The sequence below is a fragment of the Pleurodeles waltl genome, chromosome 4_2, assembly GCF_031143425.1.
Source record: "Pleurodeles waltl isolate 20211129_DDA chromosome 4_2, aPleWal1.hap1.20221129, whole genome shotgun sequence".
Lineage (NCBI taxonomy): Eukaryota > Metazoa > Chordata > Amphibia > Caudata > Salamandridae > Pleurodeles > Pleurodeles waltl.
The window spans coordinates 337,899,837-337,923,666 of record NC_090443.1 but is presented as its reverse complement, the minus strand read 5'-3'; the positions used below and the strand labels follow the sequence as shown (position 1 = coordinate 337,923,666).

The 23,830-nt window shown below is 47.2% G+C and overlaps 1 protein-coding gene across 1 annotated transcript in view; it reads left to right on the top strand.

Annotated features, from left to right (window-relative positions):
* CARD10 (caspase recruitment domain family member 10) overlaps positions 1–23,830 on the top strand; it is a 185,576-nt gene that overhangs the window by 56,429 nt on the left and 105,317 nt on the right. Inside the window, exons 4-6 of the mRNA XM_069231372.1 lie at positions 14,330–14,655; positions 19,068–19,256; positions 23,156–23,308. Of these exons, the coding sequence (XP_069087473.1) occupies positions 14,330–14,655; positions 19,068–19,256; positions 23,156–23,308 (668 nt within the window). The remainder of the gene's footprint in view (positions 1–14,329; positions 14,656–19,067; positions 19,257–23,155; positions 23,309–23,830) is intronic.

Here is a 23,830-nt window from a genome sequence, read left to right as displayed (position 1 = left end):
AATCAAAAACTTCCACCACTGCTCATGTAAAGCGCTGTGATACCTTTGTATTGAGTTCACGCTAACTAAACTTTATTTTAAGAGGTCCAATTTACATCCAAATGCTAGATGTTTTTTGCGATCAAGCTTGAGGCCGTGAAGTGCTTTGGTCTGGAGTCACGACTCCTTTTCCACCATTTTAGAGACAACACCTTTCGCCATCTTCGAGCCTAGAACTAACCTATGTGCTTGGTTGGTGACCTTCCAAAGGTTATCAAGAGCACGTGCTATTGCCCAGTGTTAAACTCTACTCAAATCAGTTGGTTAATGCACCCACTGCAAAGGTCTTGTCAGAACGAGAATGTCACATATTACAATCCTGACATAGTTTTTTCACCTCCTCATCTCTGCAAGGTCGGTGCAAATGAATTACAACGATTTTGTGAAGAATGGCACCTGCTTTGTAGCACTATTAAATGGCAGAACCTGTATTACCAAGCGCTATATAAAAAAAGTTATTTCCAGACAGCCCCAACACGCACCAGACAAAGAACCCGAGGGGAGAGGATGTGGTGTAAGGACCAGAGCTGCCGACTTTGGAGTAGGGGAGCATTGTTAGAGTCTCAGAGCCAGCTCAACATCCTGTGATTCTGGGCAAATCACTTATTCTCCCCTTGCTACCAAAAATGAATGTGTTCCTGTGCAATGTAACCAGTGCTCATGTAAAGCGCTGTAATACCTTTGTATCGAGTTCACGCTATATAAAGCTGCAAAATAAAATAAATAAAGCGCTCCAATTACTTCGTGTCAAGTTCGCGCTACATAAGACTGCAAAAAAATTATAATCATGACATAGCTTTTTCACTGCTTTATCTCTGCAAGTTGGATGCAAATGAATTATAGTGATTTTGTTAAGAATGGCACCTGCTTTGCAGCGCTATGAAATGGCAGAACCTGCACTGCCAAGCGCTGCATTAAAAAACAAGCTATTCCCAGACTGCCCCAACACGCACCAGACCTAGAACCCTAGGGGGGAGGATGTGGCATAAGGGCCAGAGCTGCGGACTTTAGAGCTGGGGAACACAGTTCGAGTCTCAGCGTTGGCTCAACATCCTGTGATTCTGGGAAAATCACCTAATCTGTCCTTGCTACCAACAATGAATGTGTTCTTGTGTAATGTAACCAGTGCTCATGTGAAGAGCTGTAATACCGTTGTATCATGTTTGCGCTATATAAAACTGCCAAAACGTAAAGAGCTCCTAAACCTTTATATCGAGTTTGTACTACATAAAACTGCAAACAAAAATATATATAAAAGACACCGCAGAAATCTCAAAGAAACAGCAAGATGCCCAAAACCAAGGAAGACGAAGAAACAACATACCACCAAGAGCGAAGAAGCGAGGCAAAAGAAAAAATAATGCACTGACACAAAGCTATCGGGCCGATTCTGTAATAATCCATGTAACAGGATCATTCTGCAAGGTGGTACCAAAACGGCTTCAAGGTGGGGCAAACATAAAGCATTCTCCAACAACATCAAGAGATTTTTGAAAGGCAGGCCCAGGAATGAATGAAAGTGATAGGCGTGAGATGGGTCTGGTTAAAACCCACAGAATAGATTACATGTCGAAAAAGCATTACTTGCGCGCTGCTATGCCCGACCTAAAAAAGGTGGTCTTAACCTACCTGACTTTGCACATTATACATGCGCCTTCTTTGCTGCTCAAGGGGCTTGGTGATTCCCACAAAAGGTTAGCATTGAATCGCAACTACTACACCGAATTTCCTCATACTCACTCATGACAATAGAGTGAGTATGAGGAACCTATTTCCCAAACATCCCACACTCCCTCTTCATTTTTCACAATACACTGTGAACACTAAAACAACTTGACAAAACACCAGTACAAAATGCACAACTCTGCATTTTGGCATAATAAACAGATTAAAATGCCGTTCCACCATATTTTGGGATGACTGGTCCAGAAAAGATGTCAATTCGATCAAAGCTGTGGGCACCAAGACTAACCCAATCCCATTCTGTACCTTAAAAGAGAAATGTCACCTCCCAATTATAGATTTCTGCAGGTTTTTAAAAATAAAACGTGCCACTGGAATGCTGAGCCACACACACAAACCGGACATACCTCATCTCCCTGGTAAACTCAAGAAACTAGATTATATAGCATCTAGAATTTACAAAGCCCTACAGCCCTAGAAAAAGCCCTGTGGAAGCGTACTTTAGAAAAAAGTCCACACAAGAGCCTCTATTACCAGAGCCATCGGATGAAACATACAGGCAGAAGGTTTTGCAATCACATATAATTGGGAAAATATCTCCTGCACCAGCACAAACTCACTTCAAGACCATCACTGCTTACACCAGACCCCATAGAAAACTAAAGAAATTAGGGCTAATTGAAACCAACACTTGTTGGAAGTGTAATGATTTTCCTGAAGACTTCACTCATATGTTAATTCAGTGCAAACTTGAAAGACCCTTATGGGACCAAATAATTATCCTTATACAGTTGATGCTCTCTAGATTTACCTATCGTAGTCATGGGTATCCATGCATCTCGTTCTCTCATCGGTGCACCTATAAACGACTTACTACTTATTGACCCTTTTTTGATTCTTAGTGTCAATATCACCATCTCAGAGTGGAAAATGAAAAATTAAATCTGATACAAAAATAGCTGGGAAATCGTATGCTTCACTAGAACTGCTGACAATACAATGTTGGGTAAAACACACTCAATACAAAACTCCTAAAAGCTGTGGATCAGTCTAGACAAATGCCAAACCACCTTGAAACCATGAACGGGCCAGTCCAGACCCTAGATAGCCTCTGGGACAACTAGCACCATCTTGCTTATACTCCAACTCCAACTGATCTCACACTAGATACAATGTATTGCAGCCATCCACTCCCCAGAGCCACACACAAAAGTAATCCCTTGCCCAACATTCCCCTCCCGTATGTATGTCTTTTTCCATCATCTTTTTGTTTTCCTTTCTTATTGCAAATGTCTTTTTCTCAGTCCTCTTCTGTCCAGCCTATGGTATCAATCGTTCTTAGTAAATCATCTACAATATTATGTATCAGAGCCAATAATAGTAATACTTCATAGAACTTGGACCTACTTCTGTTTCTCCATGGCTCTATTGACAAACCACACAATTCATAGACTCCCTGATGGTGACACCTATAGACTTCATTGCATTGCTCTACAATGTCTCAACCATGGCCCATGCCGGTTTTTCTGATATCAACATGTCTTACTGCTCGACTTTTTGCATATATACTGCACAGCTCCTTATACCTACCCTACAACAGATGTTGGATGTTATTGACTTACATGTTATATTTTCAAATTCTGTTTTGTTTTGTATTGCTCTTTTATAAAATAAAATAAAAACTTTTGAACAAAAAAAGTAAGGTGCCTAAAATGTTTAAATAACTTCTTGTATGTGTGTGCTTAGTGTGTGTAACATATATATGTGTTAAACTGTGGCCACTGTGTAGTTATAGTTAGGTCAGTGTTTTCTAAGGAAGAGCATTTTTTGTTTTGCTAATGATTTTGGCACTGTTAGACAAATCATAACCAGTCTTTCCCAAAAATAGTTCATCCACCTCAGCTACTTCCTTAAACTTGTGGGGTGATCTGGCAAGTGGGAGCCAGGAGAAAAGATGTGGGGTGGGGGGCAGGTTGGGAGGGCAAAACATGTTGTCCCTATGCAAATTCCCATAGGGATTTTAAGAAGCGTTTTAGAAAAATGGCTGACCAGAATAACACCAAATCAGGCAAAAAGTTAGGACTTTACTTAGAAAGCATGCTTTTTGTAATTTGGTGTAAATCTATTCAGCTCAATTAGAGAAATTCATGTTTAAAGAGATGCTCAGGTTGGGCATGAAGGAGTTAAAAAGGTAGGTATATCTGGACGTTTGGCCCTGTCAGAGTTCTGCAATAGTGACAATTAAAAGAAATAGGGCCCTCTGACTGGCCAGGAGTTTTAAATCTTGTCAGCCATTATGGTATGGCTGAGCAAAGAAATGGTCCTGCAGTAACAAATGATCTGATTGTCTGGCAGCAAGGGCCAAAATGGTAAAAAACACATTTGTGCCACAGGTACCGCTGTACTTCTGTGGGACTCAACACAGATCTCCTGTCAGGTACTGTGGTACTTCAGCAGGAATTGTCGTTCAAGGTTCACCACCATTGTACTGCGGAACCATGTAAGCTTTCCTGAACAAGCTTGCAGAGTACTGTGGTGCAAGGGGGATGACGCTTGACTGCCAGTATGCAGGAGTACTGCAGTACCTGCAAAGAATTAAAAAAAAAATAAAGAGCGAAATTTGGGTTGGGTGTCTGTGTGTGGTTGGCCTGGCTGGAGGCTGTGCTCAGCAGGGGATCACCGGTTCATGTGAGGTTGAATTTAGGGAGTGGCTAGAAGTCCGTCTTGTGATGAACCCTGTTGCAGCACATGGCTCAGGCTCAGCAGGGGTTGGCCATTGTTAGAAATGGGGTTTTTGGTTGGCAGTTAGGTTGCCCTCTGTCCAAGCAAGAACCCTCACTCTAGTCAGGGTAAGTCACACACAATCCAAAATCAGCCTGTGCTCACCCTCCGGTAGCTTGGCACGAGCAGTCAGGCTTAACTTAGAAGGCAATGTGTAAAGCATTTGTGCAATAAATCATACAACACCATAGCATAACACCACAAAAATACACCACACAGTATTTAGAAAAATATATAATATTTATCTGGGTAATTGTAGGTCAAAACGATCAAAGTTGCAATACGAATTTGTAAAGATATCACTGAAAAGTGATATTAAGTGTCTTTAAGTCTTTAAAAAGCAATAAAGTGTCTTTCAAGCACAGAGTACCTGGTTTCTGGTGGGAAATCTCCTCAGAGGGCCACAGGAGAAGAGATGCGTGGAAAAAGGGGTGTGTGCGTCGATTTCCTCTCAGCACACACAGACTTGCGTCGTTCTTTTCCACGCGGGGAAGTCGGGCGTCGTTTTCCGGTGCGCAGACAGTCTCTTTTTGTGGATCGCGGGGATTACCAGATGTCCCGGGTCTGTGCGTGGATTCTCCTGCTTATTTTCCGGCTGCGCGTCGTTCTGCGGGGCTGCGCGTCGAAGTTTCGATCTCACGGTAGGCGTCGCGTCGATTTCTCCTTGGAAGTCGGGCGGCGTTGTCCTTGCGAGGCCGTGCGTCGAAATTTTGGTCTCACGGCAGGCGTCGCGTCGATTTCTCCTTGGAAGTCGGGCGGCGTTGTCCTTGCGAGGCCGTGCGTCAAAGTTTCGCACTCACGGTAGGCGTTGCGTCGATTTCTCCTGGAAAGTCAGGCGGCTTTGTCCTTGCGAGGTTGTGCGTCGAAGTCTCGATCGTCCCGAGGGCAATGTGCGTCGAAATTTTCGGCGCACGGAGCGTCCAAGTGAAAGGAAGAAGTCTTTTTGGTCCTGAGACTTCAAGGAACAAGAGGCAAGCTCTATCCAAGCCCTTGGAGAGCACTTTCACAGCCAGACAAGAGTTCAGCAAGGCAGCAGGGCAACAGCAAGATAGCAGTCCTTTGTAGAAAGCAGACAGGTGAGTCCTTTGAGCAGCCAGGCAGTTCTTCTTGGCAGGATGTAGTTTCTGGTTCAGGTTTCTTCTCCAGCAAGTGTCTGATGAGGTAGGGCAGAGGCCCTGTTTTATACTAAGTTGTGCCTTTGAAGTGGGGGTGACTTCAAAGAGTCTCTAAGAAATGCACCAAGTTCCCTTTCAGCTCAATCCTGTCTGCCAGAGTCCCAGTAGGGGGTGTGGCAGTCCTTTGTGTGAGGGCAGGCCCTCCACCCTCCCAGCCCAGGAAGACCCATTCAAAATGCAGATGTATGCAAGTGAGGCTGAGTACCCTGTGTTTGGGGTGTGTCTGAGTGAATGCACAAGGAGCTGTCAACTAAACCTAGCCAGACGTGGATTGAAGGGCACAACAAGATTTTAGTGCAAAGAAATGCTCACTTTCTAAAAGTGGCATTTCTAGAATAGTAATATTAAATCCGACTTCACCAGTCAGCAGGATTTTGTATTACCATTCTGGCCATACTAAATATGACCTTCCTGCTCCTTTCAGATCCGCAGCTGCCACTTCAACAGTGTATGAGGGCAGCCCCAATGTTAGCCTATGAAAGGAGCAGGCCTCACAGTAGTGTAAAAACGAATTTAGGAGTTTCACACTACCAGGACATATAACTACACAGGTACATGTCCTGCCTTTTACCTACACCGCACCCTGCTCTAGGGGTTACCTAGGGCACACATTAGGGATGACTTATATGTAGTAAAAGGGGAGTTCTAGGCTTGGCAAGTACTTTTAAATGCCAAGTCGAAGTGGCAGTGAAACTGCACACACAGGCCTTGCAATGGCAGGCCTGAGACAGGGTTAAGGGGCTACTGAGGTGGGTGGCACAACCAGTGCTGCAGGCCCACTAGTAGCATTTAATCTACCTGCCCTAGGCACATGTAGTGCACTCTACCACGGACTTACAAGTAAATTAAATAGTCAATCATGGATAAACCAATCAGTAGTACAATTTACCCAGAGAGCATATGCACTTTAGCACTGGTTAGCAGTGGTAAAGTGCCCAGAGGTCAAAAGCCAACAACAACAGGTCAGAAAAAATAGGAGGAAGGAGGCAAAAAGTTTGGCGATGTCCCCGTCAAAAAGCCAGGTCCAACATGACCCCCTACCAGCCTAAAGCCAGGGGAGAACAATCACTATCCTGATGTACTTCCCTGTTTGAGGCGACAGAACAAGGACCCAGGCCCACAACAGCAGGGGCATGCTCCAGTTCTTCGCCTTCCTAACTCCAATGGGATCACTCTGTCCATACTCTCAGGGCCCACTAAGCCAACCCATGGGGAACCTTTCTCCTTACCTGCGGATCCCATCTGTGCAGCACCTAACCTTACTTTGCTCACAGATGTATCCCAGGAGCAGGATAGTACCACCATGACCAACACAGTGGTGTTGCCCACTCTACCCCTGGGGTGTGACACTTGTCCCCTCCTCAGGGATAACTCTGTCCACCCGGACAGCAAGCCACAGTGATTACTGACAGCTGCCAGGGATGAGAGCCAGGCCCCAGGCCTCTCAAAGCTCTCCAACCACTGTGGCTGTGGAGAGTGGGGGGCGGTAGCCCCAGGTGCTGGGCACCCTTTAACCACTCTCCCTTCCACCAGGTCAGGGATGATAGCCTGAACCTGGTCCTCCCCTCTGGGGCTTTGTACCCTCCCTCCTGGAGCGGTACCCCCAGAGTCCAACATGGTCAGGGTGCTTACAGAAGTCACCCTGTACCATTCCTCCACCAGTGCAGGGCTGTTAACCTGCAACTGGCCCTCCAACCTGGGGCCTGTACCTTCAGGTTGGACTAGGGCCCGGGGTGAGGCTTCCCTCCCCCTGCCCTCCCTTCTGGGGTCCAGCACCCTCCAACTAGGAGTGGCCTCCTCAGAAGACAACATGGTAGGGGCACTGTTATCAGTAGCCCCTCCCTCCAGGTCCGGGGGACACCCTGAACCTGGTCTTCCAGCCCAGGGTCTGTACCCTCAGACTGGATCACTGCCTGGCAAACCAGGACTTCCTGGGAGGCACACCTACCCCCCACCAGGTCAGAGTTTAACCTCTGCACCTGCCCATTCAACTCAGAGTCACCACCCTGAAGTTGAACAATTGCCTGGCACGCCAGGACTTCCTGGAGGGCACACTGACCCTCCACCCGGTCAGAGTTTAACCTCTGCACCTGACCATTCAACTCAGGGTCACCACCCTGAAGTTGAACAATTGCCTGGCACACCAGGACTTCCTGGAGGGCACACTGACCCTCCACCAGGTCAGAGTTTAACCTCTGAACTGGGCCATTCAACTCAGAGTCACCACCCTGAAGTTGAACAATTGCCTGGCGCACCTGGACTTTCTGGGAGGCACACCTACCTCCCACCAGGTCAGAGTTTAACCTCTGAGCCTGGTTCCCCAACCCAGGGTCACCACCCTGAGGTTGGGCAATTGCCTGGCACGCCAGGACTTTCTGGGGGGCACACCTACCCCCCACCAGGTCAGAGTTTAACCTCTGAACCTGGTCATCCAACCCAGAGTCAACACCCTGAGGTTGGACAATTGCCTGGCACAGCAGGGCTTCTTGGGAGGCACACCTACCTCCCACCAGGTCAGAGTTTAACCTCTGAACCTGGGTATCCAACCCAGAGTCACCACCCTGAGGTTGAACAATTGCCTGGCACGCCAGGACTTTCTGGGGGGCACACCTACCCCCCACCAGGTCAGAGTTTAACCTCTGAACCCGGTTATCCAACCCAGAGTCAGCACTCTGAGGTTGAACAATTGCCTGGCACGCCAGGACTTTCTGGAGGGCCCACTGACCCTCCACCAGGTCAGAGTTTAACCTCTGAACTGGGCCATTCAACTCAGAGTCACCACCCTGAAGTTGAACAATCGCCTGGCACGCCAGGACTTCCTGGAGGGCACACTGACCCTCCACCAGGTCAGAGTTTAACCTCTGAACCTGGTTCTCCAACCTAGGGTCACCATCCTGAGGTTGGACAACTGCCTGGTACACCAGGGCTTTCTGGGGGGCACACCTACCCCCCACCAGGTCAGAGGTTAACCTCTGAGCCTGGATATCCAACCCAGAGTCACCACCCTGAGGTTGAACCATTGCCTGGCAGGCCAGGACTTTCAGGGAGGCACACCTACCTCCCACCAGGTCAGAGTTTAACCTCTGAACCTGGTTAGCCAACCCAGAGTCACCACCCTGAGGTTGGGCAATTGCCTGGCACCCCAGGACTTTCTGGGAGGCACACCTACCTCCCACCAGGTCAGAGTTTAACCTCTGAACCTGGCCATCCAACCCAGAGTCGACACCCTGAGGTTGGACAACTGCCTGGCACGCCAGGACTTTCTGGGGGGCACACCTACCCCCCACCAGGTCAGAGTTTAACCTCTGAACCTGACCATCCAACCCAGAGTCAACACCCTGAGGTTGGACAATTGCCTGGCACAGCAGGACTTCTTGGGAGGCACACCTACCTCCCACCCGGTCAGAGTTTGACCTCTTCACCTGGTAAGCCAACCCAGAGTCACCACCCTGAGGTTGAACCATTGCCTGGCATTCCAGGACTTTCTGGGGGGCACATCTACCCCCCACCAGGTCAAAGTTTAACCTCTGAACCCGGTTATCCAACCCAGAGTCACCACCCTGAGGTTGAATCTTTGCCTGGCATGCCAGGACTTCCTGGGGGGCACTCTCACCCCCCACAAGGGACACGCCGTCCCCAAGGGCCACACAAGAGTCTGGTTGGCGCAGGTCTCCCGACCTCTGCCCATCCGGCAGAGTCTGGGTTTCCCCCAAACCAGAAACGGTCTCACCTGGGTCATTCCTGGGGGGCTCTGCTCTCAGAGCTGACCCCTGACTTTCAAGATCCTCCACTGGGGTCTGCCACCCCCTCTCAACCCTATGTCTGGACCTCTGCACCCCCTCACTAGGAGTGGTACTGCCAGACACCAGAACTGTTGGGATGCTGTCTACAGTCATCCCCCCAAGTTCTTCTGACACTGCGGGGCTTCCCTCAAAAGGTGGCCCTACGGTACAGGTTAGGCTCTGAGACCTACCTGGGACACTACAATCCTCTCCCACCTCACTTGGTCGGGAACCACCTAGACCACTCCCTTCAGGAGCACCCCCAAATGCCTCTTCAGACTCTCTGGTACTCACCCAAAAGTCTGCCTCCACTGTAAGTTCCCTGGGGTCAGAGAACTCACACTCCACCTGGTGTTGGCGTAGCTCTGGAAAATAAGGACCAGACATATGCTCTCCAGCAATTACATCACTCTGCCCTTCACATGTATTAACCACAGTACCCTTCACCCAACCACCCAGTAACTCAGCCTTGGAAAAGCACTCTATGTCACCCTCTTGAGACTGGTGAGACAGTATCTGCCTGTCCCTGACACTCAACCCATACTCTTCTGGGATGTCTCTACACTCTATATCCAGGACGTCCACCAGGGGGGAACCCTTTTCTCTGTCACTCTCTGCTAGAGTCAGTAAAGTGTCCCTCCCCCCGGTAGGAATATGACTCCCTGTGCCAGTTCCCCAATCCTTCTCAGGGACCCTGTGCATAACGGGAACTACCTCATACTCTTGAACCACCTGGGGTGTGTCAACTCCCTTCTTCAAGTTGGGCACCACATCTCTGGGCTTGTGCCCTTCTTCAGCAGTACTGGATGCAAGATTTTTGCTGCCACCATCGGAACTGGACTCAGCCCTTCCGGCCTCCAGTTTCAGCTCTTTACAGCTCAGCTCCTGAGCTGCAATCTTTTCTTCTTCCCGGGCTAAGAGACTTGTTGCCTCAGCCCTTTCAAGAAACTCATCTAGTTCTTCCACCCACCGCTCTCGAGCTCGGAGCCATTCTGCTCTCACTGGATCTCTTTCCTCATCTGAGTCGTCATCCTCCTCATTTGAGTAGTCCCCCTCCTCATCTGAGGGGTATTTAGTCATTTGGTTTTTTTCTGCCTCTCTCTCTGCCCAGACTATGTAGGCATGTAGCATTTCCATCTTAGTAGATTTCCTTGATACAGGAAGGCCCCATTTTCTGCAAAGCCTCCTTAAGTCAGCCTTAGTGAGGTGGTCAGTAGGCACAAAGAGTGAGTAGGTAAGCAATCTCATTGCTGACAAGGTCTTACCGGCAAAAACCAAAATCCAAAGTCCAAAATATCAATAGTATATCCAGGAGGACATCAGAGAACCAAAAGCAAAAAAAAGATGAAAGATCAAGTTGACCCTCAACTGTGGGTAGGTAGTGAAATACTTAGCTACTGTATGTCACTGCACAAACACAAGTCCTATCCCACCGCTGCCACCAATGTTAGAAATGGGGTTTTTGGTTGGCAGTTAGGTTGCCCTCTGTCCAAGCAAGAACCCTCACTCTAGTCAGGGTAAGTCACACACAATCCAAAATCAGCCTGTGCTCACCCTCCGGTAGCTTGGCACGAGCAGTCAGGCTTAACTTAGAAGGCAATGTGTAAAGCATTTGTGCAATAAATCATACAACACCATAGCATAACACCACAAAAATACACCACACAGTATTTAGAAAAATATATAATATTTATCTGGGTAATTGTAGGTCAAAACGATCAAAGTTGCAATACGAATTTGTAAAGATATCACTGAAAAGTGATATTAAGTGTCTTTAAGTCTTTAAAAAGCAATAAAGTGTCTTTCAAGCACAGAGTACCTGGTTTCTGGTGGGAAATCTCCTCAGAGGGCCACAGGAGAAGAGATGCGTGGAAAAAGGGGTGTGTGCGTCGATTTCCTCTCAGCACACACAGACTTGCGTCGTTCTTTTCCACGCGGGGAAGTCGGGCGTCGTTTTCCGGCGCGCAGACAGTCTCTTTTTGTGGATCGCGGGGATTACCAGATGTCCCGGGTCTGTGCGTGGATTCTCCTGCTTATTTTCCGGCTGCGCGTCGTTCTGCGGGGCTGCGCGTCGAAGTTTCGATCTCACGGTAGGCGTTGCGTCGATTTCTCCTTGGAAGTCGGGCGGCGTTGTCCTTGCGAGGCCGTGCGTCGAAATTTTGGTCTCACGGCAGGCGTCGCGTCGATTTCTCCTTGGAAGTCGGGCGGCGTTGTCCTTGCGAGGCCGTGCGTCAAAGTTTCGCACTCACGGTAGGCGGCGCGTCGATTTCTCCTGGAAAGTCTGGCGGCTTTGTCCTTGCGAGGTTGTGCGTCGAAGTCTCGATCGTCCCGAGGGCGTCGCGTCGATCAGCGTCGGTGTGCGGCGTTTTTCTCGCCGCGAAACAAGCTGTGCGTCGAAATTTTCGGCGCACGGAGTGTCCAAGTGAAAGGAAGAAGTCTTTTTGGTCCTGAGACTTCAAGGAACAGGAGGCAAGCTCTATCCAAGCCCTTGGAGAGCACTTTCACAGCCAGACAAGGCAGCAGGGCAACAGCAAGACAGCAGTCCTTTGTAGAAAGCAGACAGGTGAGTCCTTTGAGCAGCCAGGCAGTTCTTCTTGGCAGGATGTAGTTTCTGGTTCAGGTTTCTTCTCCAGCAAGTGTCTGATGAGGTAGGGCAGAGGCCCTGTTTTATACTAAGTTGTGCCTTTGAAGTGGGGGTGACTTCAAAGAGTCTCTAAGAAATGCACCAAGTTCCCTTTCAGCTCAATCCTGTCTGCCAGAGTCCCAGTAGGGGGTGTGGCAGTCCTTTGTGTGAGGGCAGGCCCTCCACCCTCCCAGCCCAGGAAGACCCATTCAAAATGCAGATGTATGCAAGTGAGGCTGAGTACCCTGTGTTTGGGGTGTGTCTGAGTGAATGCACAAGGAGCTGTCAACTAAACCTAGCCAGACGTGGATTGAAGGGCACAACAAGATTTTAGTGCAAAGAAATGCTCACTTTCTAAAAGTGGCATTTCTAGAATAGTAATATTAAATCCGACTTCACCAGTCAGCAGGATTTTGTATTACCATTCTGGCCATACTAAATATGACCTTCCTGCTCCTTTCAGATCAGCAGCTGCCACTTCAACAGTGTATGAGGGCAGCCCCAATGTTAGCCTATGAAAGGAGCAGGCCTCACAGTAGTGTAAAAACGAATTTAGGAGTTTCACACTACCAGGACGTATAACTACACAGGTACATGTCCTGCCTTTTACCTACACCGCACCCTGCTCTAGGGGTTACCTAGGGCACACATTAGGGATGACTTATATGTAGTAAAAGGGGAGTTCTAGGCTTGGCAAGTACTTTTAAATGCCAAGTCGAAGTGGCAGTGAAACTGCACACACAGGCCTTGCAATGGCAGGCTTGAGACAGGGTTAAGGGGCTACTGAGGTGGGTGGCACAACCAGTGCTGCAGGCCCACTAGTAGCATTTAATCTACCTGCCCTAGGCACATGTAGTGCACTCTACCAGGGACTTACAAGTAAATTAAATAGTCAATCATGGATAAACCAATCAGTAGTACAATTTACCCAGAGAGCATATGCACTTTAGCACTGGTTAGCAGTGGTAAAGTGCCCAGAGGTCAAAAGCCAACAACAACAGGTCAGAAAAAATAGGAGGAAGGAGGCAAAAAGTTTGGGGATGTCCCCGTCAAAAAGCCAGGTCCAACAGCCATCCATAGCTGGTTTGGCAGCAGGGCTTGGCAGAGGCTAGGTCCTGAGGTCAACCAGCTGCTGCACACGACCTTTGGCTGATTGGCCAGACACTGCAGTCAACCCCCTCGCTTCAGCAGAGTTGACTGAACATGATAAAACAATAGAAATTCACTGAAAAAATAAGATTAAAATGATGTTATAGTTAGGCGTTAAAGTAAGATAAAAACTAATGTTTAATGTAAGATAAGCTCTTAATACCATACTTAACTTTAATGTCACTTTAAAGTATGTCTTTTTTCAGTGATATAAATATGTCTATTATACATGTGTGCACAATCTTCATGATTACCTGTTGTAGGGAGCCCCACCACTTTTATAAGTGACCTCGACTCGGTACAGCGTGAGGCTTCCTCCCTGTAACTGCTTGCCCCACTTCACACAAAAAAATGTGAATGTTGGTTTTAGTTGACCTACTAACAAGTGGAGATTCTTGCATACACGCATGTAGGCCAAGGCTGTGCGCAGCAGTGATTCCCTTACTCAATGGCTCAGGTAGCTTTGATCTAGTAATATAGATCGGAGTGCTTGAATTAAAACCACAGACACTGGTAATAACACTGGGTGGCATTTTAGTCCATCACCCTTTGCTCAGTGTCTATTAATGCCATAGATCAACAACATGCAAATCATTCTTGGCCTTGTCCTAAATGGTACTGTCCTGTCTGAACATCTAGGCCAAATCACCTCTGCACAAGAACAAAAGCCATTGGCAAGGAATACAAAGCCAAACACCACTAGGGCTGGAAAGTTCAGAATGTAGGATGATGATTCGATTAGACATTCATTCACCTACATAGCTGGGTGACGTCACTATGGTGGTTCAGGTAAGTGCATCAAATGACTCAGTATCACTGGGAGTCCAATGTTTCAAGTTTTGTGGTCTCATCACAGGAATAAGTGTGTTCTGTAAGTTGTAGTCTTGTTTCAGTTCAGTTAGGACACACCACTATCAATTAACATTTCAAGGAAAGCCTAGGCCTACAAAAGTGAAGTTCCAGTGATACCTTACTACTTGGTAGCCTTATGTTTAGGGGAGCCTCTTGACTATATGGCTGAAGGGCCCTATGATTTTGCATGCAGACTTTCATACTTAAGCCTTAAAGTTTTCATTTTAGTTTTCTTTTCCTGACAGATGAAGAAGGCCCAGAGGGCCTCACCCAGTTCCTGATGACTGAACTCCGGGTGCAGCGCTCTCAGCGCAGGCAGCGGCTAGTACGGGAACAGCAGCTGATAGCTCAGTGTCAGGCACTCCAGGAGGAGAAGGCCAAACTCGAACGGCAGGTTGAGGAGCTGCAGGGTGCCCAGCAGCATCACTCCATTCTCATGGCTGAGCGGGACCGTGACCTGCTGGAGTTGCAGCGCTTGAAAGATGAAAACTACACCCTCGCTCTGCGTTATGCCCAGCTTTCTGAAGAGAAGAACTTGGCCCAACTACGCAGTCGAGACCTTCAGATCCAGGTACTGACTGTTTTTACGTGTGCACAGTACTGATTGTATGGTGCATGGGTGAGGAGAGATCTGCGTCTGAATGGCCGTTAGAGTCTGAAGACTGCTGAGAAGGCATAGATGATTGACACTAGAATGCATAGTCTGTCACCTAAAGGGGATTGATGCACCTACATATAAGAACTTAGGAAAGGGGCTCAGAGTATTTGTGCTAAGACACTCAGCAACTGACCACAAAGAATGAGTGGATAATGAGGTAAGGACAGGTTTGCAGGACATGTGAAATCTGAGGACTAAGGTGGAGTGATCAGACGATTAGCACATTATACAGGGCCTATCACCTGCAGGAAAACAAATTATGAGGAAATTGACACCGGAATACAGAGCAGATCAGCTTTGAAGTTTGATAGTCTCAAAATATGACACCTGCAGGAGTTTTTTGCAAATGAAGAATTTGCTCTACTCAGTGGCACAGGTTTACACTAGGGGTGTGTCAAATTTGTGTAATTTGCTTTTGCGCAATTATGCTAAATTTCTGCAAACTTATGTGAAATTAGTCGTAATTACACAAAATGCAAATTTGTCATTTAGCACTATCATTGAAGGTTTTAGAGTAAAATTAATTCTTGCATCAATTTTCAATTTGTTCTCAAAAATACTGCAAAAAGCAAAAGCACCACAAACAACAATCAATCAATCAATCAATTATTGTTTGGTTGCATTAGTGAGAAATTTTCAACCACAAATGGCACGTTTCATTGTAAATTTTTATCACAAATTGTGAGTAATTATGCGACATGGCATAATAGTGTAATGTTGTAAATTTTCCATTACATGCATAACATGAAATACCTGAAATTACGTGAATTTCGCCGGTGTAGTTAAAATTTTTCCGCGGATGCCATTCTGGCTTTCCCGCTGGGCCGGCGGGCGACTGCCAAAAGAGCACCCGCCGGCCCAGCGGGAAAGGCCCTGCAACAAGGAAGCCGGCTCCAAATGGAGCCGGCGGAGTTGCAGGGGTGCGACGGGTGCAGTTGCACCCGTCGCGATTTTCACTGTCTGCAATGCAGACAGTGAAAATCTTTATGGGGCCCTGTTAGGGGGCCCCTGCACTGCCCATGCCAGTGGCATGGGCCCCCAGGGGCCCCATGACACCCATTCCCGCCATCCTGTTCCTGGTGGTAAAAACCACCAGGAACAGGATGGTGGGAAGGGGGTCGGAATCCCCATGGCGGCGCTGCAAGCAGCGCCGCCATGGAGGATTCCCCCAGCCGGGGGAAATGCACCGCCAGCCTGTTGGCGGTGCTTCAGCCGGCCTTCACCCTAGCGGTCATAGACCGCCAGGGTCAGAATGAGGCCCTATGTGTCTGAAGTTTTAACATTTTATTAACAATGCATGACAAGTTATTTTGGTACTGCAGTATGCAAAATGGCCAAGATTTTCTTCTGCTAAACATGAAGGTTTTTCGAAGTGTCTTTAATGATTTTTCGGAAATAGAGTGGCACCTAAACAGTTTTGCTGAAAAAAACCACCTTAAGCAAAGAATCCAATTGATTTTTTTCATAAATCGAAAGTCTGCTAAGATGATAAATGTTCCAGTCTTTGCGTAGAGTGAAGATTGTCACATTCGCAAAACTTTAGGGATTGTGCTTTCTTTGTGTATTTGGCTCAAGAGCTCTTGAAGGCACTTGGAAGATGCAATAGTGCTGGCCTTCGATTTCTTAATTTGTGAAAAAATGAATAGAGGCCCAAAGTATCTTTTGTCAGATCACCTCTGGGCCCGCCGAATGCTGGGTTTTGCTGAAAGCAAAGGCTGCCTAGTCTTGATTCCACCTCATGCCTATTTCTTACACCACCCTACACTTTATTTCTTTAGATCGTGCCATTGCTGATTCTTTTCCATACATGTGTGATCCCCTGCTAGACAAAAGTTAAATCATTAAAAAATAAGTCCTGCTCCTTAAAACTGAGTGCCAGTGCCCACCACATGTAACCAGTGGAACATATAAAGCAGTGGGACTGTACCAAACAGAAGGTGTAATTGAGTGACTGAACCAACTCATGTATGAAAGTAGATGTTAAGGTTCATAATCCTCCCTGACTAGAGGATAAGCAGCATAGAGCACTCCCCTGCCCCAAGAGGTCTTATAATAACACCCCTTAAGTAGCGAAAGAAAATGTAAGCGAGTAAACAAATGGCATGGCCACTTAATTATACTCCTACATATGATTCTGTACCAAACTGCTATCTTGTCTCTTTTATAACTCTGTCCACATCAAGGTCTTCGCAGTCTTTCCTAGGCATGGAGTAATCCATGTGCAGCAATGGTATTTTCTATTGAAATTATCCTAACATGCTCCATAATTTAAGCATGAAAGATGACATTGTGGATGTTTGAACACATACTGAGGGGCATATTTACTAGGAACTGGCACAGCGTAGTGCTGTACGAAAATTGCCAGCCCACACTGCGTCAGTTCTGAAACGCGCACCCCTGTGTTTCCCCTAACACTGGTGCTAAATTTAGCTGCCAGCGCCAATGCACGCATATTTGCACCATAGTGTAAGGGTGTCTGCGTTGAAGGGAATTGAAGGGACATCTTCCTGCACATAAACAATTGTGCATGACTTTTTGCTTTTTCGGTTTGTGCTGCAGAATGCAGCACACATAGAAAAAGCAAAAACGAGGAGAAATAAAAGTATTTCTCCTCGTTGTGCCATGCTAACGCCACCCCTGGGGTGGCATTCATTTTTGGCGCTGCCTCAGAGTTACGATTCCTTGTAAATCTGGGGCAGTGTCAAAAGCAATGGGTGTTGCAGTGGAAAGCCCACAGCAACACCCATTGCACGTCCCTCTGCTGCAGAAAACTGCGTTGGAGGTGCCCATATTTACAAAGCAGTGTTAAGCCACAAAAAGTGGCTTAGTGCCACCTTGTAAATATGGCGCAGTGCACAGCGCAACCGAAGCATCGCTAAAAGTGATGCTCCTGTGGCGCTATGGGCTTGTAAATATGCCCATGATAGTTTTTATTAAGTTGCCTTGGAAGGGTTAGAACAAGGCTGGATTGTGCACAAATCTAAAACACAAAGGACGTCATTATGACCCCGGCGGTCTTCCGACCGCCAGGGTTAATGTGGCGGTATCACCCCCAACAGGCTGGCGGTGAAGACAGCCACATTATGAGTGTGCCGGGTTGGCCGCCACACCTCCACTAATACCGCCATGGCGGTATGAACTGCTGGGCCGAAGATGTTCATTTCCAACCTGGCCATCCACAGAGGACCGTCGGAGGTATTAGGAGCCGGCGTACTTCCATGGTTTCTGAGGCAGTAGCACTGCCCCAGCAAGCACTGGACCCCCATTCCCCCATAAAGTCACAGCGCCCCCACCTCCCCTACACACATAGAGCCCCCACACACCCTACTCACATAGTGTCCCCCACCCCCCTACTTACATGACGCTCCGACCTGCCACCCCCCTCTACGCATACATGCACACAGACACCCACGCACACCACGCACACACCCATTCACCTACCAGACATGCATTCACTCACACTCATCCATACACGCATTCACTCACACGTACTCACATGCATCCATACACGCATTCACTCACACATGTATACTCACATGCATACACACTGACATGCAGACAAGCACTCACATCAGCATTCATACACGCATTCATTCACACGCATACACCACAACACTCACAGTCGCATTCAAACACGCACACACACATTCATATCCACACGCAGGCACCACACACACAACAACCCCTACCTCCCACCCCCTCCTCTGTCGGATGCCCAACTTACCTTATTCGGCGAGAAGGTCGTCCGTCATGGAAGGGACGCTGCCACCGCCGGCAGCCCCCCCCTAGCAAGACACCGCCAGGCCTTCTTAATGGTCATAATATGGTTGGCGGCGTCCTCTTGGTGGGGCGGTGCAGGTGGTAGCAACGCCAAAGCGCCACCGCCCGCCAGCATGGATACTGCCAGATATCCGCCCAAAGTGTGGCGGAAATCTGGCAGTACCAATTATACGGCGGGCGGAAGACCACCAGCACTGGCGGTCTTCTGGTGCCCATGGATTTGCCAGTCTCGGTCAGAAACTGCCAAAGTCTGAATGATGGCCAAAGTATTGACTTTTTTTCTGATGCAGACCACTTTCTGCTTCACTGACGTGTTTTGGTTCTCATGGCATTATTCTTGATTGTTCTCGAGATAGATTGTTTTGCTTTACTGTGATTTGATTCTCTTGAAAAAAAGATCAAGATTTTGTTTTTTCACTTTCATGTATATAAAGTCTTTCATATGCTTTTCCTCATGATTAAGAGTTTCTCCCATTTTATCAACACGTTTTTCTTCACCTAACTATTTCTTTTCTTCCCTCTTTTTGCATCCGTTGGCTGCATAGGTGGACCAGCTAAAGTGCAGGATGAGCAGCCTGGAGGAAGAATGCTCTTTAGTAAGGAAACGGTCTATCAAGTTGCAAAACGACCTGGAGAAAAAGAGTCGGGGCATGGACCGAGAGGCAGTCATCAGCTTGCAAGCAGAGAATGAGCGTCTCAAGGGTTCACTGCAGGAGGTGCAGAAAGCTCTCCAGGTACTGAGGTGATGTGGGACCTGGGAAGTGTGATGATTGAGGCATAGGTGGGAATGCAAGTCCGTCACAGGTCACCAGATAAATATTCAAAATATAAATCAATATTCTCAAAAGATAGGGAGGTAGTCTGCTGGATGGACATCACGTTCAGGGTTATTTGTTTCCCACGTCTATCACAACATTGTAATTCACTTTGTGACTGAAAACGTCAGAACATATTATTTTTATTTCAACAAATTTGATTGAGTCCTGAATTTTACGTTTTGTATTGTTTTTATTAATATTCTGATGAAAGCACGTCCACAGGGAACAATTCATGCAGGCAGCAAACAATATCGTTACTTTTATAACATCCAAATTCGTGTAATATTTCTACCTGTACCTTATATATTACAGTGCTCCTTAGAAAAAGTCAAAATCTTAACAAAAAGAAGGGACTTCACCGAACACAACTTACTTAAACAATTTGTATTTGTCACTTGGATTTATTGCCTTTGGATTGGACCTATCTGTCCCCAGTGACAGGTCTATCTCTTTATGATTTAGACAGTCATCTCTGGTGAATATGAGTATCTCTTTTGGATTGGAGCAGTCAGTCTCTAGTAATCTACCACTTTTTTCTTAGGTTAGATCAGCCTGTCCCCAGTGACCTGAAGTTCATGACAGTATTTATGTTTCAATCTGGGGGTATTTTCCATGTCAGAGGATTAATGCACTGTAGTCTAAAGTACATTGATTTGAAGGCAAGATCCATCATCTGCCAGTAGTCCTTTTGGTAACCATACCGATGTCAGGAAGGGCCCTTTTGGCTTTTCTTACTTGGGAATTGCCTGTCTTGAATACTTTTTTGGTTGTGGAATGGCATCGGCAGCAATCAATGCATGTAGGCAAACTGTGCAGTCACTTTAGGGCACAAAGATAAGTGGGATTCACATTTCAAGAGAAAAAGTAATAAAAAAATAAGGGAAGTACAATTGCATGGTTCAGCAAGAGCACCAGTTGCTGGCAGCTAGTCTGCCTGTAGTTAACACAGTGTTGATCACAGCACCCACATACTGTATTGCATCTTCTCGTTCCTGGAGTGTTGCAAGTCATGTTAGTCAAGGAATTAAGGAGGTATTCCCTTGTTGAGTGAAATACTACAATAATTATTTACAACTTCGGCTGTTTGAGGCATAACCATTGCTTAGTAAACTTAGTATGTAGTTTTTGTCAAAGAATTTTCATATTTTATATATAGTTAGGGAACTTTATCGGAAACAAAGTTATACACAGTGACACATTTAGAGCGACACCACATTACAACTATCATCAGCTTAAATAAAGGAAGAAAAGAGATACAACGAGAACAAGTGTCAAACATCTCAAGCAACATTAGTAGAACGCACCTTTAAAGACTTTTTGTCTGCATTACACAGATGTCTTAAACAAATTCAATGTGCCACCAAAATGACAACAGAGAAGGCATGTTTCAGAATGCTTGTTCAACTGATCAAGTTCGTTTTTCAATTCTCATGTAAGGGGATCAGATCACGGCTCCCCCTCAAAATCCTCAGCAAAATGGCCCAGAGAATAACGACCAAAAGGCAAACCACCAGTGACAGCCAACAGCTGAGTACTTCATCTCCCCTTACAAACAACAAATGTTCAAAATTATTTATACCTATAGTTTAAACTGAGATGCACTATTCCAAAGGAAGAAAGACTATGTTCTACCTAGTTGGGTCGGGCCTGGGTCTCGCAGGTCCTCTCTAACAGAAACAATAGCCCTCACTCACCGTTAGGTGACATGCTTCATCACTGGGCCATGCTCCTCATCAGGCCGAAACTGCAATGCCTGACGGGCCCTGCAGGAGGGCTCTTTGCCGGAGATCTTTTTTGAAAAATACCGGTGGTGAGTGGAAGTGAGTGTGGCTAGGACAAACAAACGATAAAATTGGGCACAGGTGCCCTAGATAACCATCTTTAATGCAACCTGCCACTTGTGCCAAGATTAACAACAGAAATCGGGAAAAAAACTGAGGATAATGATCTGCTTCCCTTGCAAAAAATAAATGTGGGCCCACTACTCTAATTATAGCTGTAGATGTCGGGGAACTGTTTATGGGTATTTCCTACACTACAGAGCTAGCAACTGGTCAACATGTTTTTTGCCATGAAGTGGTCTAAAGGATCTGGAGGTAATTCTTCAGGACCTATTGATGTGCCTAACCCTCAATGAGAGAGTAACAATGACTCTGCTATTACATATGAAAACACTGCAGCCTAACTTTGGAGACATATGCTTCTGAATGCGGGGACCGTCCTAGTTCGGGTACATAGGCCCATTCTGGATTGCTTGGATTTTGACCACCCTTTTGCTTGTGGAGCGCTGTGGTCTGTATGACCTACCTCGTATCCAAGCTCCCCGAAGTAAATATAATTACTTATAAACAAACATAAACAAAATACTTAATTTTCCTTTTCATTGTTAAAAAATGTAAAGTAGTCTAGCATAGAATAAAATGGGGACTTATCCTGAGTGGGAGTTCACCTCTCCTCCCATGTCAGGTAGCACAAGGACAGTGGGTATCACACTCTCCAAACTCTAAATAAGACCCCATGGCTGTGGCTTATTGTGTTTTAAAATGGTTGACTTATTAGATTTTTGTAAATAAATGCATCATTAGTAGTTATAAAGGTGTGCTGGCTTTGTTCATTGGTGAGCAATGGGGAACCCTGGAAGCACTTTTAACTCTTGAGAGTGAAACAAGAAGTGAGGCTGATGGTGCAAAGTTTTTGAAGTCGCAGACAGACATAGGCCCTCATTCTGACCTTGGCGGGCGGCGGAGGCCGCCCGCCAAAGTCCCGCCGTCAGGTTACCGTTCCGCGGTCGAAAGACTGCGGCGGTAATTCTGACTTTCCCGCTGGGCTGGCGGGCGGTCGCCTTCAGACCGCCAGCCAGCCCAGCGGGAAAGAGGCTTCCACGATGAAGCCGGCTCGGAATCGAGCCGGCGGAGTGGAAGCTGTGCGACGGGTGCAGTTGCACCCGTCGCGTATTTCACTGTCTGCGCAGCAGACAGTGAAATACATGTAGGGGCCCTCTTACGGGGGCCCCTGCAATGCCCATGCCAGTGGCATGGGCACTGCAGGGGCCCCCAGGGGCCCCGCGACCCCCCCTACCGCCATCCGGATCTCGGCGGTCCGACCGCCGGGATCTGGATGGCGGTAGGGGGGGTCGGAATCCCCGCGGCGGTGCAGCAAGCTGCGCCGCCGCGGAGGATTCAATGGGGCGGCGGTACACTGGCGGGACCCCGCCAGTGGTGCCGGTCCGACCGCGGCTTTACCGCCGCGGTCGGAATCCCCATTGGAGCACCGCCGGCCTGTCGGCGGTGCTCCCGCGGTCCTCCGCCCTGGCGGTCAAAGACCGCCAGGGTCAGAATGACCACCATAGTCTACTTCAGTGGACACTTGCTATCTGTAGCTTGTGGGAATGGCGGGATTGGCCACATGTGTGCAAACCAAAAGGATTGCCGACTTTGGATTTAACTGCCTTGTATCTGGTGACCATGGTACCTCTTTTGGGATACTCCAGTATGCCGCATTTGTCCAGACACCACCATATCTGTGATGGGTTAGTCCAGGCATTCAATTATGACCCCAAAGCTATCTCCAGGTTACATTTGTGTGCAGACCACAAGGATTGTCGTCTTTGGATTTAACCGCCTTGTATCTGGTGACCGTGGTACCTCTTTTGGGATACTCCAGTCTGCCGCATTTGTCCAAGCACCACCATATCTGTGATGGGTTAGCCCAGGCATTCAATGATGACCCCAAAGCTATCTCCAGGTTAAATTTTATCTTGTATATATCCACTTTGATTCTACCTTTCAAAATATTGCTCTTGGTCTTGTCCTTAGTCTGGGGAGCCCAGTGTCCCTGAAGCTGGGAAGATATTGTTAGAAATTCTGGAGCAAGACCGGAGGGACGCCCTAGAAGAGCAGCAGGAGCAGAGCATTAAGATGCACCAGCTGCAGGACGAGCTGCATACAGCAGAACAGCAGCGTGATAAGGTGAGTTCTCCCAGAACCCTTTGCTCGACTGATGGATTGCCTGGGTATTCATGCAGAAACCTAAAAGAATTGCAAGGGTCATATGAAAGGCCACTGGAGTTACATGGCACTAGAGGACCTAAGAGTTTTCTAAATTATGCTGCAAAGAAAAGCCAATTATACTGTAAGGAAAGCTAGTTTTGTCTTCCATGGAAGAAATAGAACCACCCTTTAGTAACATCTTTCTTTCTGTCTTACAGGGTAAAAAAGTATATGTAAAAGATGTACAATGTTGCTCTCAAGAGAGAACAAGTGGCCACTTCTTGTAATAAAAGAAGTGCCTCTTTTACTCTTTCTACCCTTTTCCACTAAAACATAGTCCTGCAGAACAGCTTTTTACATTCAAATCTATTTGATGTGTGTCTCACTAGGAGGTAATTTAAGAAGGAAGATATCAGACTTTAAAAATTGATGCATCATATTTGTGATCCTTCTAAACTCTGAAACCCTTGCGAAGTAACTTTTGCTTTGGGGAGAGTGTCT